This window comes from Alligator sinensis, unplaced genomic scaffold, assembly GCF_000455745.1.
Source record: "Alligator sinensis unplaced genomic scaffold, ASM45574v1 scaffold87_1, whole genome shotgun sequence".
Lineage (NCBI taxonomy): Eukaryota > Metazoa > Chordata > Crocodylia > Alligatoridae > Alligator > Alligator sinensis.
Genome location: NW_005841929.1, coordinates 2,887,616 through 2,907,217, shown reverse-complemented (window position 1 = coordinate 2,907,217; position 19,602 = coordinate 2,887,616). Strand labels below are relative to the sequence as shown.

The following is a 19,602-nucleotide window of genomic DNA, read 5'->3' as shown; positions in this document are numbered from 1 at the left end:
GGGCTTGCCAAAGAAGACGCTCCTGTACACAATATGTGGGCTAATTTCTTATCAAGACTTAGTATTTTGGCTCGGGCTCCATGCAACAGGCTCTGTGTCAAAAATCTATTTAATCGGTCTGCTCTTCAAAAGAGATTTTTGGAGTCTGAGGATACCTATTTTAACCAGTAGTGTGAGTTCATTAATCCTTGTAGTCCAGATTGCTCGAGCAGATTGTAATAACAAGGGATAGTTTTCCAGCTGATAAATCAAGTTATGCAAATACATCAAAATTAATCTATACATCTACATTTAATGGAATGTAGGAACTGACTCAGTACATCAAAATAAACCCACATGTTGGGTTTATTTTTTTTCGTTTGCTATTAAAAATTAGCTCTAATTTTGATGTCTGTTTTACAGTACTAACAGAACTGTAGTTTGGTGTAGTGGTAAATTGTTTAATCACTGAGCAAGTCTGCTTTCAAAGTGGTGTCTAGTACCAAAATATGGTATTAGCCCAGAACAGACTACCAGTTACATTATTGCATATAAGAAATATCCTGGGTCAGATCAGCTTTTTGGAAAAGGCATTAATTAGGTATGCCGAAGATTCTTTAACATAATTTGCAAAGGGTAATCCCTTCCTGATCCCTCAATGCACCTCCTCTGGTTGAGAAGACCTACAAGAGATATTTCTGGAGGTCAGCAACACTGTTCTGTTCTCAGCAATGATTCAAGTCTATGCAGCACCAAAGAAAATGTACTACCTACAGTTTTCCTGCTCCCACCTAATTCATATAACCTAGGGATTGAGTACAAATTCCTTACATGACAACAAAGAGTCAAAATTGTTTCTGACTTGTTCTAAGTGTATTTCAGAAATGCCTTCAGAAGCCACTCTTCTCCCTCTGTGTGGGTGGGTGTGTGATGCACCAAAGAGGGAAAGGTAGTTTGTGATTCTCTTTTCTAAACAATAAATTAGAGAGCTCTTTATGCTAGTTGTATGATATTTGGGGAGGAGGCTTGGGACTAAAGAATCAGTCTTTTTCTTCCAGAGTCCCAACTCCAGATATAATTATGGAGAAAAGGGCTGAGGAAGCAAAGCTGGCCTATTTTGTTTTGATTGGACCAGAAAGTTTAAATTTAAATTCTCTGTGGTCAGGAGACATGGATTAAAGGGTCTGTAATTAGGTTCAATACTCCATGTGTCTTAATGTCCAGAAAGGCCAAACCTTTTCTGCAGGCAATAGTAGTTGCCAGGACTATCAAGAATAATTAACAGACACAAGTGAAAAAGGAAATTATGCACACTTTCTGAAATAGTATGATCTATCTTTCTTGTCTCCATAAGAGAAAGGGGGAGTGGGGGTGGAATCCCACAAAATCTAGTAAACAAAGGTTAGGAAGAAAAAGCTTTGCTGCTGGAATTCATATTTGATCCTGTATATTTTAGTTGCATTTCATATTTTGTTATTCCTCCTTTTTTCCATCCTTACCTTGGATAAAGTATGGTGGTACCCAAGCCAGTATGAGCTGTTTCTTTAGTTTATATGGTCTACCTGTTTATGCAGTCCAGTATGCAACTCACCCTAACTAGTCACCAGCAGATAGGTGTGTCTTAGTTCAGCAGCTTCTACTAATGTAAGAGTTTTAATTTTTTTTCAATATAGTGATACAGACAGAGATTATTTCAGGAATTTCCAGTTGTTTCTCTTAATAGAGGTAAGTAAAATGATCATGTTGACACTTGAGGAAAATTTGTAGACTCCTATAGTATGAATGGGATTGTTTCCGGACTTTCCACCAATTTTAGGCCCAAGGCACCTAAGAATCAAAATAACTGAAAAGCAAATATTCTGAGCTGGACTGTGAGTGTATGTTCTTTCTTTTACAGGCAAGTCAAAGACCAAAATAAGAAAGTAGCAAACCTGAAGCACAAAGAACAAGTAGAGAAAAAGAAGAGTGCACAGATGTTAGAAGAGGCTAGGCGGAGGGAGGACAATCTCAATGACAGTTCCCAACAACTTCAGGTAACATGAAAATATATGTTGGAGAGATACAGCTGATACAGTCTTCTTTTGATTCTCTCTCTGCTTTACCTGCTGCTTTCTTTTTGGACATATTTCATAATAAAAGAAATGTTTTGTGTTTAGCATAACAGTTTTACCCCACAGAGCTTCGCGGATACCAACCTCTGGCGGCCTATGACCCATTTTTCTTCTGCAGCTTTATCCATTTTTGTAAGTAAAAATATAGGGATTCAGCTGTTCCTCTAAAGGGGGGCACAAATTATTTTATCATATGGGAATTGAAATTGGAATGTTGATTTCTGCATAGTTGCTGATTCTAAGAACTTTTCTTTCATTGTTCTGGGGCATTTTCACAAAGCTTTGACCCTTATTCTCCATTAAGTGAAGAGTGAGAAGCACACTTTCATCAGTATTGCTGTGGCAATAGAATTGTATTGTGGATTACCTGGACGTTCCTGTTTTCTTACCCAGAGCTTCCACTTAGCAATGAATATTACCCATACTCCTCATCAGCTCCAGATATACTCACATATATGTCACATATTTCCCTTTACCTATGAAATCACTGTGCTCTCACCACCTGTCACGACTGTGTTATCTCCAGCCTCCCCCACAATGGTATTAGCGAAATAAAACCATAGGTTTGAAACCAAGTGAAATATTTTTCCACGTGCTGAATTTTGATACTAGCATCAGAAGTTATGTCCAACTGAACAATTAGGTGTTGGCGTGTTACTTGCTAAGCTGTTACCATGCAGGGACTATAGAGAATGGAGTTGTTCAAAATGTTTTAAATGTTTTAATTGTTTTAGTGTAGCAAAGTAATTTCAGTTAAAAAAATTCCTTTTTCTTTCCTGGATAACAGAGATAGTGCGAAGAAATAGTCTGCCCTTTTAGATCCTTAAATATTTTTATTTTGAACTCTTTATTTTGAACTCTTTTGCTTTACTTGATATAATTGCTGTATTGTTAAGCAATTTTTAGAATGTTAAGATTTTTATTATTGGCAGGGATTTGATAATACTTACCTAATAAAAACTTAAGACAGAATTGTAGTAGATTACTGGAAGTTAAATCCCCTACTTAAATTAAACAGGCAGTTCTTTGCTCTAGTCTGTGGAAACTTGATGGGATAGTTTCAACCCTTCAAATGTAGAAAGAACCACAGAAACATATGTTTGTGTGCAACGTTCTTGGCCACACCATCTTGTGGTTTTTCCTTCATTGCCAGCCTTGTATGCAGTGCACTGTGTACTGAAAGTGTTAAGTTCCAAGTGCAGAGAATGATTTCATGACTCTAGACTTTTAAAAATCCTGGCATGTTGGATTTCTGCAGCAGCTAATGGGGTCTGTGGACACAATGCTACAGAAATCCACAAAGCCTTAATTATGTGACAACTTATGTTCAAACAGCAGAAATTTTTGCATTAGAATTGTTTTTTCTCACTTGGTTTCCTTCTTTTTGGCACTACTTCTTTCTGCTTTCCTCCTCTTCTCATGCAAAGAAACACGTGAGGAAAAAGTAAGCTAAAATTTCTTCTTTATTCTAGTTCTAGGCTTTTCATTTACAAACTAAAATTGATGGCATTTTTGGACAGAAAATGACACTGTTCATTGATTATTGGTTTTCTATGCAGAATTTTTTCTTCTGTGAACTCACCACCAAAGTTTACACACTTGGTAATTATCGGTCAAACTCATTTTCATCCCAGCAGTTACATTACTGACGATTTGTACAGTGTTGGGGAGAAGGACATTAGGAAACAAGCTTTTGCTCAGAAATCAAGCATCGGGTCAAGGAAAGATGCTTCTTTCTGTCTAAAATTGTCTAAGAATTGTATAGGATCTTTTACAGAGAACTGTGGTCTTACTCATCCTGTAAGCAGTTAGATTCATTTTCCTTAGTCTTGTTACATAATATTTGTGCAAAAGAGAGACCACAAGCAATATTTTTCTAAAAATATTGTAGAAAATATGAAGTAGCATTGTTCACCTGTTCAGATGTAAAATTAGAATCTGAATATAAGTAACCAGTTAAATCCATGAGCTAGCAATAACTTACCAACTTCCTGTTCTGAGAAAGAAATGTTTCTATTTTACCCCTGTGAGTTCATATTAAGTAAGGTTTTCATAGATTAAACAAACACTAAAAGTTCACTGAAACCAAGCCATTAGTTATCTGTGTGCCATCTTCCTACTCAGCTCGCTGTCACCTAGATACTAGCTTCACATTTGGGTGGGCTCATATTTTAAAGACTCCCCATGTTCACAGAAGGCTGAAGGGAATGCTTTCTTTCAGGGATGAAAAAGTCTTTAGACTACTGAAAATATCAGACTAAGGTAAAATATGGAGTGTTTAATGACAAGTGACAGCTCCAATAAAAGCCCTTTCCTTTGGACGAACTCTCCTCTTGCAGCCTCTCTTTCTCTTTCTCTTAGACTAACATTTTTGTTTTCTGAAAGTAAATTTACCAAATGTTGCATTTTGATTCATTTTCCAGGGAAGTCTGTCTTTCTCCTGGGTCTGTAAGGGGCATTACATGCTAATCGATTAAAAAAAATTAAACCCAGGAGGAAAATAGATACTTTATATACGTGCATTGTTGGGTTTCGGTCAGGACACACAAGCACCAATTTCAGATAATTTTGGTCTGGGTGGTTTTGGCTGGAATTAATAATAAGGTATTATGAAATGCTTAAAAATACAATCTCCACGTTCCTGTGCTGATCATCTGCAATCCAACCGAATAAACATGCCTCCAAGCATATATTCCACTCTTTCTGTCTCCGTCCCTAACAGGCATGTGGTTTCTTTCTTCCTGAGTCCAGTAACAAAGTGTTAGTTTATTCAGGGAGCTCGGATGATGGAAATTTGGCATTTTGAGGAGCGGGGGGAGAACCGGGGGAAGAATGAAAACCATAATGTCTCAATTTTAGTGAACTGGATAAATGTATTTCTAAATTTCTCTCTCCCTTCTGGGTTCCCTTAAAACCACAATTCTCCAGAGATTTGTGAGGTTAACGAGTGTCTGGTCTATAAACAGAATGACAAAATAGCCTGGTAAGCCCGAGTAGAAAAGGACAACATATAAAACTTGTTTGAAGAAACTGACAAATCAGCTACTGACTTATTGAAAAACAACTATAAACACAGGAAATACTATCTTGTCCTGGAAACATACCATGGTGAAATTTCATTAAATAGACATTCATGGGTTGATATCTGAGGGAAGAATGGATATTTTCTTTACCCTGTTGCTCCAGGACTGTGGAAGTTTTTTGATAAAATTAAAAGGACATTGTTGCATTTCAGTCCTCTAGCATTGCACCCATATTGTATTTTACATGCCCAACATCCTCCAAGTAACTGTGGTCACTGCACAGTTATTAGCTTTCATATTATAATAAGGAGCGTGTCTAGACTTTGGAAACTCAAGTGAAGCAAACGATGAGGATGGCATAGTTTCTATTTGAAGTTCAGAAGGGAAGGTGTAAATAAATCATTAGTGATTTGCAATGAAGATTTTGGAGCCATAGTTATAGAATCGCTTCCATGCCATTTAACTCACCTTTAACATTTTCAAAACCTCAAAATTAATACAAAAGTTAATTTTGAAGCTATATTGTCAAGAAAATTAAATTCAAGATTTGCTGTAAGCAATACTACGCATCATTGGTTTCAAAACCCAATTTATTGTTTATCGTAGGCTGCTGACAGAAGTTCAGTTAAAGGCTTATAGGGTCTGCTTCCCAATCCCCAGCAGTCATGCCTCCTGTCATACCACATGTGCATGGCAGAAGGCGCGATTGTAGGATTGGGGATCAAAACATATTCTTGCTTTATTGCTGGTGCCCCAATAACTGGGAGGCCAGTCAGCTGATCTAGAGTTTCCAGTCCCAGGAGCACACCAGCCACACATTCAATTTAAGGTGGAATGGGAAACGGCCACAAAAGTATTATACATAATATGCGTAATAATTTTGTGGCGTATTCCCTGTTTTATTCCACTATTAATTGTATGAATGTGGCCGTATTGCTACTCAGGATGTGATAAACTGGTTAAAGTAGCCCCTAAACTGTTCCCTCCCAGGATACACACAGAAAAGAACAGGAATGATGAATAAACAGTCCAACTTCATGTTTCTTTTATGCAATTTACATATTGAAATAAGCACAACAGGGGAGGAGAAGTAACATACAGGTTGATGTATTCTAAATATGAACTTCTTCAGGAAAAAAAGACTTAGGAGATTTTTCATGGTTCTTATATTTTAATATTTGTCATTGCATAGCACAAAAGGTGGGATGAAGAGAAAGAATTAATTTACTGGACTAGTTTGAGAGCAAGTGCATAGTATAGTTGTCTAATATGAAATATCTTTTCATTTGAGGACTGCATTATAGAATTCCAGTTCTTAACAAATTTAATTTCATACACTGGAAACAGAGGAGTCATAAGCCTCTGTTTAAAAACAAGTTTCTGCCATTTTCCTTGCAGAGTGAGTACAAAGTGTAATTGGATTCCAAGAAACATCAGAAGAACTCCAACAGGTCACTTAAGACTAATTGAGAGGTGTGTATAGAGGAGGGAACTTCACATCTCAAGGCTCCTTATTCACGCGCAGTATCCTTGTGGACCTACTGCTGTTTATAGAAGCGAAGAACCCCTACTTACTATAAGAAGGTTCACCAGGGTGATTCTTTATCCCGACTGACCTTTAGGGCTTTCTCTGTGGCTCCGTTCCCCCCCCACTTTAAGCCTTCCATAAAGAAGTTTGATATTCCTCTGCAGGGACAGAGTACAAGGTAATTTGGGTGCCTCACTAGAGAGGCACAGGCTTAAACTCTGCTATTTCCTTGTTTTAGAACTTTTGAGAGGTTTGTTGTTTGGTTTTTTTAGCTAACATTCTTCTAATCTGGCAGCATCGTTATCTTTAGTTTTAACAAAGCCTTTAAAAAAGTCTGAATATCTCTGTTAATATTTGTAGGGTTGCATGTCGAGAAGCAAAGCAAAAATGTTACATTTTTGAGGGAAGAATGCTCTGTCAAAATGCTAAAGGAGTTTCTCTTTCTTTTATGCACACAGGTTGGTATTATTAAAGACTATAGGTATTGGTTTTCCCTTCCTCCAAAGCATAACAGGCAGTCTGGAATGCCAAGATAGATGGCCTTTTTTATTTGATATGACAGTTCTTGTACACAAATGGAATCTGTCATTTCTAGGTGATTGATGTTTATGGCATTAAAAAGGTTATTAAGGGATTACCTCCTCTTTTATTAGATCAGAAGATAGCACCCTATAGAGAAGGCTTGCTACTGTAACCTCTACAGAAGCTTAGCCTGAGAACACAGTTAACATTTAGAATGGGGCAGTGGATCCCCTGATAGACACTTTTGCATTTGTTTAATTTTTTTCACTCTGTAGTTTCATTTAGAACAGGTTTGAATAACACACACGCGCGCACACACACACACACACGACTAAGTCATCTTTGCTTCCTTCTGGCAAACATTAAAAAGAATCCAGGAGTCTTTGATTCTTGCTTTCCAAATTGTATAAAAGTACTCTGCAGTTTTGAAAACACTGCTTCCCATATTTACCCCTTGGCAAACTCTTATTTACACCAGAATTAGGCAGCACGTCAAGTATCACAATGCTTCCTAATTATACATTGATATTTTGACTGGGAAAAAGCCGCTAGGAACCTTGAGACCTTTTAAAAGAGGAAAGAAGGTTCCATTCCTCTCTGTATGGCTTTGTGCTCAATCAGGGATAGTGTTCTCCAGGACACTACCTCAGGTGTACTCAGCTGCCTACTTGGCAGAGAAGCACATTGGTGCCCTTTACAAGCAAGAGATTAAGAATTGTGAAGACAGCACTGCTGACTATGTGCCAGCAATCTCAGCCACTAGTTACTTCTTGCAAGGTTTTTTTTTTTTTTTTAGATTAGTATCTGAGTTCAAAACCCTTTGCTAAAAACTGTCAGAGAGATTAATGTGACTGTTGACAACATACTGTGGCACCTGTGAGTGAACTCTCCTGAGACTAGAAAGCATTGAGAGCTAGGTTTAAGCAAAACAATAGAATTACATTAACGGGTAAAACCAGATTTTTTCCATTTTGGTGTTTTGTTTCATGGGGTTAAGAAATGGCAATAAATTTGCATTTTCCCTTCCTCTGTTTTTTTCTTTTTTTAAACTTTTTTTTTCAGTGTTTTGAATTTTTTCCCTAATTTTTCCCTTATGGAGACAAAAATGTTCATTTTGCTGCCATGAATTCTAGAATGCCATTACATAAGAGAGTGAGTGCTCTGCTTTCTATTTGATGTGGCCACTGAGAGGGGAGATAGTGTAAAGCTTACCTAACGAAGAGTTTGGAATTTTTGCTTTTAAAATCTTTCTACTAAACGTGTTTTTTTTATGTTGAGCTTTTATTTTCTGTAAACCAGTGGATAGACAATTCATTTAATTTTTTTAGCATAATTGATTTGCAAGTGGTAATAAATGAAAGCAATCACATAGCAGAATAAAAATCCTATCTGAAAGGAAAACTTTCTACCTGTGGTAGAAATTCCATACTTGAATAAAAAGAATATAGTACTAGGATTGTACTACCAACCACCTGATCAGGAAGGTAAAGGGGATTATGAAATGCTTAGGGAAATTAGAGAAGCTGCTAAAATGGGAGAAGTAATAATAATGGGAGTCTTCAACTATCCTCATATAAACTGGATAAGCACCTCATCAGAGCAAGATGGAAAGAAAATTTCTGGATGTGATAAAAGACTACTGTCTAAAACAATTCATCTTTGAATCCACAAGAGGAGAAGCAATTCTAGACCTTATCCTGAATAACACCCAGGACCTGGTTCAAGATATATTTGTGGGTGATCCACTCTGTCATAGCAACTGTAACATAAGCACAGTCAACGTTCTGGCGAGGGGGAGTAAGCCAAAAAAGTCCACCATGCCAATATACAATTTTAGGAAGGGAAATAACACAAAAATGAGTAAGATGGTTAGAAAGAAGTTTAAAGGAGTAGTCAAAAATGTAAAAAGCCTACAAGCAATTTGGAAGCTGTTTAAAAATACCATATTAGAAGCTCAGGAAAAATGGATACCACAAATCAAAAACGGTAGCAACTGAATTAATAAAACCCCTGTATGGTTTAATAACAGAGTTCAGGAGTCCATTCAAGGCAAAAAGGCATTCCTCAAAAAATAGAAGACAAGACCAAATGAGGAAAACAGGAAAGCCCACAAACTCTGGCAGGTCAAATGTAAAAGTAAAAGAACACAGCCCAAAAAAAGAATTTGAAGAGCATCTAGCAAGAGAGCCTAAAATTAATCATATTTTTTTTAATACAACAAAATCAGGAAGGCAGGTAGAGAATCAGTGGGACCATTAGATAACCAAGGTGTAACAGGTGTACTCAGCGATGATAAAGTAGAGAAGCTAAATGAATTCTTTGCATCGGTGTTTCCTGCAGAAGATACAGGGGAAATTCTCGTACCAGATCAGTACTGTCTAGTAAATTGGTCTGAAAAGTTGGACCACTTTGAAGTGACAAAAGAAGATGTTTTAGAACAAATTGATAAATACTAATAAGTAACTAGGACCAGAAGGCATTCACCTGAGAGTTCTGAGGGAACTCAAAGGTGAAATTGAAGAACTTCTGGAAATAGTATGCATCCTATCCTTACAAATGGCTTCTGTGCCAGAAGACTAATGGATGCCAACATAGCATGCATCTCAAACTGATGGAGAGGAGCTGCAGAAAGATCTCACCAAGCTAAATGAGCGGGCACAAAAAATGACAGATGCACTTCAGTATTGACAAGTCCAAGGTCATGCACATGAGGAAAAATAACCTGAACTAAATAAGTACTCAGTGCAAGTTTCTGACCTAGCTGTTACCTCAGGAAAGAGATTTTGGGAGTCACAGTAGATGGTTCTCCAAAAATATCAGTTCAGCGTACAGCAGCAACCAAAAAAGCCAATAAAATGTTGGACATAATTAAGAAAGGAATTGAAAACAAAATAGAGCACATCATCGTGCTGTTATGCAAATCCATAGTGCACCCACATCTTGAACATTGTGTACAGTTCTGGTCCCCACATGTAAAAAAAGATGTAATAGAATTAGAAAAGGTACAGATAAGGGCGACCAAAATGATGAGGGGCATGGAGCAGTTTCCATACCGGGAGAGACCCCCAAAAAGGTAAAGACTCTTCAGTTTGGGAAGGAGAAGGCTGAGGAGGGATATGATAGGGGTCTATAAAATCATGCAGGCTGTGGACAAAATGAACAGGGAACTGTTATTCACCAAGTCCCAAAATACTGGAACTAGTGGGCACCTACTGAAATAAGTGACAGGTTTAAAACTAACAAGAGAAAGTACTTGTTTATGTAACACAGGAGGTGGTAGAGGCAGACAGCACAGCCAGGTTTAAACAGGAATGAGACAAATTAATGGATGAAAGATGGTCATAGCTGTTGAGCAGAACAGTTGGAGGTGTTTTCTGTGGCATCCCTAAACCAATGATGGTGGATTCCAGGGAAGGGTATTGAATAGGGGATGCATCACTGCAGGTATATTTGGTTCAATGCTCTCCCTCTAAAGCAGTGATTCTCAACCAGGGGATCATGAAACCCTGGGGTGCCTAGGGTCCTGACCTATTCTGTAGTTCAGGGTTTTGAGTGCTGTGCTGGCACCTAGAACCTTGTGAGTTTAAGGCTTCATATAGGCCTGGCCCCTTTGAAGTGGCAGAGAAGCCCTTGTGGGTTTCAAAATTTTGGGCTGCAGCACATGACTATTGAATAGAGGTCTCCAGAATTTGCACTAAAAGTATGCAATACAGAAACTTCTTTAATCTTGGAGTTTCCCCTGTGAAATCTGAGAAAAGGATATAATTTGATACCAAGGAAGGAAAATAATTATTTAAGTTTAGAGGCACTGTTGGGACAGGAATGGCTAATGTAAACTGTCCGTGAATAAATGTAGGTTGGAAATTAGCAGAAGATTTTTAACTATCAGAGCTGTGAGTCGTGGATTTACCCCAGTCAAAGTTACTTCTAGGAGTTCACAGTGTGGAACGCATAGATATTCTTCCAAATTAGGTTTACTCTGGTGTTTAGTCTCTAGTTGTAGCTAGTGACACTGCTAATGCAAAGCAGTGTTCAATTCTATTGTTCTCATATCTGAATTGTTAATACTCTTTGATATAAATGTAATTTTGATGCATCTTTCTATTTCAGCCAAGGTTGTGTCAGTATCACAGTAATTAACTTGAGCAGCACTCAGCTGTTCACACTTAGAAGAGTTAATGACTGAGAATTTTACTTGGGTTGTTTAATGGTGCAGGGAGCCTGGGTCTCCCCAGGCAATGATAAAGCAATATTTTAAAAGAACAGCTAGAAGCTTGACACTTGGCTAGTCAAACTGTCATACAGGAGAGGCAGATATGTGAATCTGTATGTTTAAAAGGAATGTAAATTTGTTGCAGGGATGCATACCGCTCCCACGTTGTTTAACATATACTTCTCGTTCCTGCTTCAACATGCATTCTGTAATGTTTGAGAGGGTGATTATCTCAGCACTAGACATGATGGAGGACAGTTTAACATTGCAAGGTTCAGAGCTAAGGCAAAGGTGGAGGAAATCATTGTAAGGGACCTGTTGTTTGCAGATGGTGCAGCCCTTGTGGCTCACAGTGTTGATGCTCATTACCAAGTTCTCAGGCTCATGCAGGGTCTTGGGGCTAGCAGTAAGCTCGCACCAAGGCTCTTCAGAACCGGTTCCAGATAATCACCCTAGATAGTACTCATCTGAATGTTGCTGATCAGTTTTTCTGCCTTGGCTCTACTGTTACCAGCACCGTAGATCTTGATGTTGAGCTCACTAGCAGAATCAGCAAAGCAGCCAGGAACTTTGGTCTTTTGCAAGACAGAACCTAAAACAATAACAAATTGTCAACTACAGTGAAAATTAGGGGTGTGCGAAGTGGGCAGTATTTGATTCGGATTCGGCCCAATTTGGGGGGCAGTGATTTGATTCACTGTCCCAATTCAATTCAGCTGAATCTGAAGATTCGATTATGATTCGGAGAATCAGCGATTTGGCCATAGATGCAGCTTTATATGTTTTTTCTATGTACCTCCAGGTACCAGGCATGGCTCGTGAATGCTGAGATGGTGGGGCAGATGAAGTATCCCACGAGAGCACAGGGAGGTCCCCCGCACACTCAGCGGAGGACCTGAAAGTGGACCGGAAGTACGCTGAGCTGGGGGGCAAGGAAGGAGGGTCTCCCGCACATGGACCTGGAAGCGGACCAGAAGTACTTCTGGTCCACTTCTGTGTCCGCTGCTGCCAAGTGCATGGGGGACCCTCCTGTGCTCCCGTGGGATGCTCTGTCTGCTCCACCATCTCATTGTTCATGAGCTATGCCTGATACCTCAAGGTGCGTAGAAAAAAACATATAAAGCTGTGTCTATGGCGGAATTGTCGAATCTCTCCAAATTGATTTGGAGAGATTAAAGGGTCTCCTGATTCAATTCGGATTCGGAGATTCGGCCGCTGAATCGAGCCGAATCTCCTCCGAATTAAATCAGTGACCAAAGCTTCATACAGCCCTAGTGAAAATCCGTATTTATAAGACATGTGTTTTATCCACTCTTCTATGTGGCTCAGAAACAGGGACAACCTATGCTAAACATTCAGAAGACTAAACAGCTTTCATATCAGATGCCTGCATAAAATTCTTTGAATAAGATGGCAAGACAGGGTAACAAATGTGAAAGTGTTAAATCATGCTGATATGTCTTCCATGGGAATGTTGATTAGTAAGAAAAGACTCAGGTGGCTTGGTCATGTCAAGCAAATGCTAGATCACAGGATCCCGAAGAATGTGCTGTACTCTGAAGCTCATGAAGGGTCTAGAAAGAGAGGCAGACTGCTGCACAGATTTCAGGATGCTTATGAAGATGACTTATCATCCTTTGCATCCCCAGTCATGACAGTTACTGCTGCTTTTCTGTGCTGCTTAGCTGCAGTGTCGCATGGGTAATTTAAATTCCCCACTGCCATACTTCAGTACAAGTGGAACCCTGCACTGATGAGGCTCCTCTCACCCACCAAATGCTGCCAAGGTCCCAGTTCAACAGGCCATATTCAGTTCACAGGCCATAGGTTTCAAATCCCTGTTCTAGGTCATTTTCAAGACATTTCAATTGGTAGTGGTCTCATTTTACCCATGCTTAAAAATCAATTTTAACAGTTCTTTGCCAGTATTGTGGTCAGATCCATGTTTCATACTCAGGTTAGGATTCTGAATGTTTAAATCAAAGCAACTGAGCAATCTTAACTCTCTCCGTTTTTCCTGAACAATTGTCCCTAACATTTTTAAGACTCCTATAGTTCTTCAAAATAATTTAGTAGTGCCACTGAAACCAAGAACATCTTTGAATTCCACATCAAGAACAGCACATGGATACTGGTGGCGTTCCTAAATTGTCTGGAAAGGATTACAGGCCCAATTGAAGTTCCATTCAAGTTACTGAAAAAACTTTGGATCAGATCCCAAGAGAACAATTTTTAACCAAAAAGGCTATCAAAATCCTTTCAATTATATATAAACAGGATTTCTCTGTTCTCTGCCAAAGCAACCCAGAGAATATCCTGTCTACTTGGCCAAAATAATTGCAGCACATCTCCTTATGCTTACTATAAATAACATCTATTTATTTAAACAAAAGAACACCTTTGTCTTATAGGGGTATTAGGATTAATGGTGTGACATTAATAGTATGGTTATTAAATTACTTGCCAGAAATCTGACAACTGCTTATGTAATAAATAACTGTTTGAGCTAATAAAGATTGACATCAGTATTTTATAATCATTGTTATACGCTAGTGCATGATTATAAAATGTGTACATTTATTTTTAAAATGCATCTTTCACATACCTTCACATTTTTAACAGTTGAAGTAATACTGATCTCTGCACTGCCTGGATAAGATATTGAGGGAAGAGAAGACGCATTTTAATGTATAAAACAAAACACTTCCTTAAGATTAAAACACAGTTATGGTTTGTATATGAATCCTGTCTTTGCATTGGAAGGATTTTGTTTTTTTGTTTTTGTTTTTCTTGAAATGGACTTCACTGATGTATCTGACTTCAATATTTCCCAGTAAGCTTGAGGGTCATTGGTAATTTAATTTTGACCTGACAAATTATTTTAATGAACTCTTTTTGGGATGGTTAGAGAGGAAGGATGTGTATGATAAAGTTGAGTCAGCAGATTCTTTGCTGTGTAAACACTTTAGTTGTACTGTATTATTGTACCACCAAATATTTTATTTTACATTTAAGTATGAGAGCCAAGACACTCAGTTTTGTTTCTGAAGGGCTGTTTCAGAAGGGCAGTTTTGGGTGTAGATAGCATCAAAGGGGCTTGTGGACTTCATTTGGCCCTACAAGTGATCGTTTGAGAACCCCTTTATTATAGGAAAGCAAGATAGGAAAGGGAGAACAATTTCTTAGCTATGTTTCCATGTCTGTTTCTTCAAGTGCTTTCTTCTTCCTGAATGTTTGGATTGGAAATAGGCAGAGGAAGATGCATCTTACAGCTGCTGTGTGACACATCGGTAGAATGATGATGACAAGACTGACATTAGGAGGCAGAGTTCCAAGGGAGAAGTGAAGTATCAGGGGAGTTGCTTATGGGTTCAAACTTCTTGTTAATCTTTTTAAAATGAAGTTACTTACAGCTGTCACTGATTTTGCCCCAATCCCACAGGAGTTTTTGGTTCTGAGTCATACTGCTGATTTATGTATGACGTAGAGACCATTTGGTAGTAGCCTTGCCCCATTTAATCTTCTACAAGAACAAAATTGCAGACACCTTTTGCCTTGACTCGCTTCAAGACATTTTTAGCGCTTATGTATCCAGTATTGAATGCCGTTAGGCAATGCAGTGAACCAATATGTAGTAATCTGCAACAACTGAAGTACAGTGGTATCCCGTGGTAGCATCCTGTGTAAACTGCTAAATGGTAAGGAAAGGAAAAGCTGAAAGGACAGACACATCCACAGCATTGGTTTTGCTGTCAGGACCAGATGCCAAAATGTCCAGTTGGGATCAGTGAGTGTCTTACGATTCTTCATCTTTAACTGACCACAGCCACTATGCAACAGCTACCAGTACCTATCCCCCAACCCTGATACAAATAATGAAACAAAATAATTCTTTTCTCAACTCATTGAAGTCCTGTCATCTGTCCCAAAAGAAAATAAGATCATTCTTGTGGGCAGTTTCAGTGTTTGAGTGGGCAGGGAGTCTGAGTTATAGAAAGGAGCACTTGGAAAGGAACAGATGAGAAAGTCAATTCAAATGGAATTTCTCTCCTGAACAGGTGTTCAAAAGATGGTCTCATCACCAAAGCAACAAATGGAAGACATCATGGATGCATCCCTACTCAAAACAGTGGCACATGATTGACATTTAACTCATGCCTAGGTAGATCGCAATGTCAGAGCTCATGCCTAGGTACATCGCATAGCCAGAGCTATGACAGGGCAGACAACTGCTGGGTGGATCATCATTTGATACTTTCTGTCATGTCCATTTATATTAAAGAAAAGAAGCAACCAAAAAGGAAGTTCAGTACTGAGTGCTTGGAAAACCCTGCTAAAAGCTATCATCTCTAGCACTATCTCAGTCAGAAACCCTCCAACTTCCCTGATCATCTTAACAGCACTGATCACTGAGAGCCTCAAGAAAGCTATCCATGAGGCACTCAAAAAATCCATGAGGCGCGCACAGGCTTCGCCACAAAGAAACACTGGTTCAATGAGGATGATAGGGAAATTCAAGATTTCATTGACAGAAAAAAGGAGAGCCTTCAGAGCTCGGAATATTAAAGCTGAGACCCAGAGAAAAATTCGTAAGTGAAAGAACAGGTGGTGGGAGGACAAAGCAAAAGAAATTCAAAAGGTTGACAGCCATGATGTATAGTTTCTTCAACATAACCACGCTATCAGCCAAGCACAGACGAAGCCATCCCTCTGGGGCTTCCGGGAATCGCTAATATCTGCCTCCATCACTGTAGGACTTGTTATTGAGGGAAGACACTTGTGCCTGTCTTCTTTTAATGTGGGGATGCCATTTCACATCAGCAACCACACAATAGTTCAGAGGAAGGAAACCTTAATCTGACAGCCAGGAAAACCGAGACAACCAGAAGCTTCTATTTTGCTGCAGCCTTCGTCGGGCTTTTTAGCCATTGTGACATAATCTGCTCTGCCACTGGGGACTTTTATTTTTATTTTTGGGTTGCTGTTAGCCTGCAAACCTTGCTCTCAGCCTTGCTGCCGCGGTTGATCCTACCAGGATTACAAAACTCCAAACAGCATCCCTCTTGAAGTCATTAGTAGCACACAAGCCTCTTCACAATTTTCACCATGTCTAGGGGTGTTTGGGATGCCAAACTTAGACTAACAAAGAAGTTTCAATAGCCCGGTAGCTATTAGAAAGAGAAATTATCAGTTTCTCAGTCTTTAAACTGTTCTTCCTTTTCTCTTCTGCTTCTTGGCATTCTGTTTAACACTTGCTACAATGATTTCCCTTCCTTTTCTTTCCCCAAGTTTCTAGAATGCAACAAAATTACCATATGGTTTAATCCAGAGGAAAAAGTGGGAGAATATAGTATTTTGTAATAAATTTGACAATTCAACTATTATTCATTGGTATTCTTCCTTGTTGCAACCTAGAGCCCTTGCATACATGAGGTACTATTGATGTAGAGAATAGCTGGTTTATATATATGGATACCCTTTTAAAATGATGTCACGCAAGTATAAGTGATAACACAGAAGATAACATAGAAAAAAATCTGAAGGAGTGAAGGATGAGTCTAGGATGTTCCAGACTTTTATGGGAGAGTCCATGTATATCATTCTATACTAGTGGAAAACTAGTTCCACAGTCCTGTAGGCAGCAATAGAAATACAGATACTTTCCATGTTTTTTGTTGATGATTTATCATATGTTATCAAAATGGTCAATAAATTCCAGGAATGTGAAGAAAAGTGTTTCTCTTGCATTTAGCTTTGTTCTCAAGGGGTTTTTTTTCTCTTGCTCTCTGAAATAATTCAATTAAATCATGTTAGTTATGGTTGGACAGAACTGTGTATTCAATTACAGTAGTTTTTTCTTGTAGGATTAGTCTTGCACTTCGCATGTCCTTTGTATTCTCCAATCTGTCTGTATTTTTGCAACAGACATTTAGATGTAGGCATTTTGCTAAAAAGATTACACCTGTGATGTGTATCATTTTACCCCAAAATTGATTTTGACTTCATTCCAGACATGGTTGCTTTTATATAGGAAACAATTGTATCATAAGGCAATGATTTTGTGAGTGATTTTTATTGCTTTTCTGTGGTATGTTTCTTTTAAATGCACCAATTAGTTCAGCTGATTTCAGACAGTTGAATTGGTTGCATCTGTACTTATTCTATTAACTTTGACTTTAACTTATTCTATTGTGGGCTTTTCGTGATGTTCAACATCTGTTTTGCCTACTGTGTAATTAATTCTTGGTGATACCAACATGTTTCTCATCACATGCTCTGCCATGATGTTATACATACAAATTTTACTTTCTGAATGTGTGGGGGTTTTTTCCTGTGCAGTTCACTGAGGTAGGTGGACATGAAGATTTTGTTCAGAGTAATACAGTTTCTTGTCTATTTTCTTTCTTGTATTTCATAAACTTGTACTCTTAAAGATTTGTATAACTAAAGTAGTTTTCCCTTAAGTGATTGTCCATTGATATCTGGTACAATTATTTCACTTCAGAATATGACTTATTCTGGTATTGGATATACTAGTTCTCATTACAGTTGGTACCATCAGTGCCATTCCTTTTCACTGCAGCTCCACTGTTTGCCTCGCACCCAATAATTTATATAGTACTGTACTGGGAAACCTACAAGCATTGCAAAACCATGATCTTCTGATCCTTTTTTTTTTAATTAATATCTTTCGTTATGGGTCCATTATCATCTGCAATTCCAATATACATGTCAGAGTCAAGCTACATATACTGCTGCTGCTGAAGCATTTACAGCTTTTTCTTCTACCTCCATCATTTACCCTTTTTTATTACCATTTTCTTCAGCCTATGATGATAAAGACAGTGCGAGAGAGACTCATACAGTCGTAGGACATCTGCTGCCTTGGTTAGTCACCAAGGCAGTCTTTTCCTGAGGTAGGTTCTGTGCCAGCTGCCATTCCAGACATGGATCACTGTTTCCTATACCGTGTTTTTAGTTTCTGGTGCATTTTCTGATACAAAAATATGGCTGTATTTGAATTATGGGATCCCTATAATCTAAAACTTCTTTTTTACCATAGGTCTTCCTCTGTGTCACTTATTCAGGCTATCCCAGGTTAAGTAATGTCCTCACTCACTCATGTTGAGGAGCCAAGTGAAGATGATCTACCATGTTCAGCTAACTTACAAAGCACTACAATTAAATCCAGATGAGGCTGTAGTCCCATCTATCATATCATCTCTAGATAATTTTAAAGATTTTAAAGATATCCTCAGGAGGATTGAAGACATACCTGTTGGAGAGGCATAATAATCCTTCTACAAACTAACTGATGTTCTTTAGTCATCTTTTACTTGGAGAGTAGCCTCCCCAGAATACTGTATTGAACCCACCAAAAAATTTATGGAGGACCCATAGTATGGCATATCCCAATCCTGGAAAGCATATAGAAGCACCGTGTCCTTTGCCACTGTGCTTTTTTTTTAAAACTCATGCATCCTGAGATTATGAATACAAACAAGAAATCAGGGCAGCAATATAAAACAATATGAAAAGTTTTGTATTTATTTGGTCACAAATCATACACATGATTTGCAATTTAGAATTACAGATTAGCAGGCCCTGTTAGCCAAATAGGATTTCTTGAATTATTTGTCAAGACAAATTTGAGAATGTGGCCATTTTGAAATTTCTGGCCATGGACAGACAGATACCTAAAGCTTTAAGTTTGAAGCACTTCAGACCACAGAGAGGTATGAAGTCTCCTGCTGGAGCACTTCAAAATCACTGTGATGGCATGCAGAAGTATGTTCTCCAGCCAGGGGGTATAACAGAGAGTTCCTTGCTCCTGTAGACCATTCCTCCCCACCTCCACAGAGGATAGACTTCTGTCCACTTGCTGTTTGGAGGGTTTTGTAGGCATTTGGAATACTCCAAATATTACATCTGTCCATTGCCTGTGATAAATACACTTCTAGTGCATGTTGGGCTGGTTAAAGGTGGCATATATTCTCAGCAAACATCAGTTGAACATTCCTTCTACATATGTTGCAACTGGTTCTCCTCTCTTGAATTAGTGGAAGACCAGAAATGCATGCAAAGGAATGCCATTGACACTTCCTTTTCTGATCTAAACTATAAGTAATGGATCACTAACTATTGGAATGGGGAGCCATAATAAATCAACATGAGGGCAGAACTTTTGGACATTATATAAATCAGCTTGATTGTATGGATAAACTT

At 38.5% G+C, this 19,602-nt stretch overlaps 1 protein-coding gene across 1 annotated transcript in view; it reads left to right on the top strand.

Annotated features, from left to right (window-relative positions):
• The window catches only part of ERC1 (ELKS/RAB6-interacting/CAST family member 1), a 479,524-nt gene that overhangs the window by 255,366 nt on the left and 204,556 nt on the right, over positions 1-19,602 (top strand). Inside the window, exon 12 of the mRNA XM_006019448.3 lies at positions 1,877-2,012. Within this exon, the coding sequence (XP_006019510.1) occupies positions 1,877-2,012 (136 nt within the window). The remainder of the gene's footprint in view (positions 1-1,876; positions 2,013-19,602) is intronic.